The sequence below is a fragment of the Frankliniella occidentalis genome, unplaced genomic scaffold (assembly GCF_000697945.3).
Source record: "Frankliniella occidentalis isolate FOCC.00 unplaced genomic scaffold, Focc_3.1 Scaffold526, whole genome shotgun sequence".
In the NCBI taxonomy this organism is placed as follows: domain Eukaryota; kingdom Metazoa; phylum Arthropoda; class Insecta; order Thysanoptera; family Thripidae; genus Frankliniella; species Frankliniella occidentalis.
This window is the reverse complement of record NW_026267643.1, coordinates 19,055-19,885: the sequence shown is the minus strand read 5'-3', so window position 1 is coordinate 19,885 and position 831 is coordinate 19,055. Positions and strand designations below refer to the sequence as shown.

The window sequence follows — 831 nt, the reverse complement described above, 5'->3', positions numbered from 1 at the left end:
AAGTCTGTACCTACACAAATTTCTAGGAGACGATTGACCTGATGGGCTAGTCTGAATATGACTTGTCAAAATGAACAAATTGTATTTTATTTGAAGTGATAGACAGCATATTCTCCTAAACCAATCATCATGACGCGTAAGTGTTATGTCTGCCAGAAAAAAGACGGTCAAGGCACACACTTTTTCAGGTAAGCTGATGAGGCAATAAAGATGAATGAAATATGACTGTTTAAATTACACATAAACATAACCGTACTTATTGCAGTTTACCAAAAGACATCGAAGTTCAAAACAAATGGAAACAATGGATTTCAAAGAGACTTAAATGTGATATAAAGAGTATACCAAAGAGCGCATTATTGTGCTCAGATCATTTTAACCCTGACCACATAATGTCAAGGAAATTGAAAGCTGGCTCTGTGCCAGTAGAGTCAATTGATCAGTAAGTTTTGATAAATGTATGAAAAATATTTGAATTGCTCCTTTCTTTACAGTTTGCTATACTTTAAACACATTTTATTTTTTGATACGCCAAACACTGTCTGTAGCAATACTGAAAGTTCTCATTTCCTCATTTTTTCTAGCACTCATGATAGCCCTAGATCATCAACTTCAGATGCAAGGAAAAAACCGCAGTGGAAACCGCAACTACTGAAAGTGACACAACACCATAGTGTCAGTAGTGTAATACCACTAAGAACTTCTAGAAAAAGATTTGAAAATGCATCAAGTTCTTCAGCTATCTCAAGCGAAAACAATCCAACAACTACCAAGTAAATAAGCCTAACATATGTGCATGGAATTTCTTAATTAACGAATAATTAACGAATG

General features: G+C 34.7%; 1 protein-coding gene across 1 annotated transcript; it reads left to right on the top strand.

Annotated features, from left to right (window-relative positions):
- The first annotated feature begins 6 nt into the window (after positions 1–6).
- Positions 7–777, top strand: LOC127751508 (uncharacterized). Its single transcript, XM_052275156.1, has 3 exons — positions 7–188; positions 266–442; positions 585–777. The coding sequence occupies exons 1-3, from the start codon at positions 130–132 to the stop codon at positions 775–777; spliced, it is 429 nt and encodes a 142-aa protein (XP_052131116.1). The 5' UTR covers positions 7–129.
- The last annotated feature ends 54 nt before the right edge of the window (positions 778–831 follow it).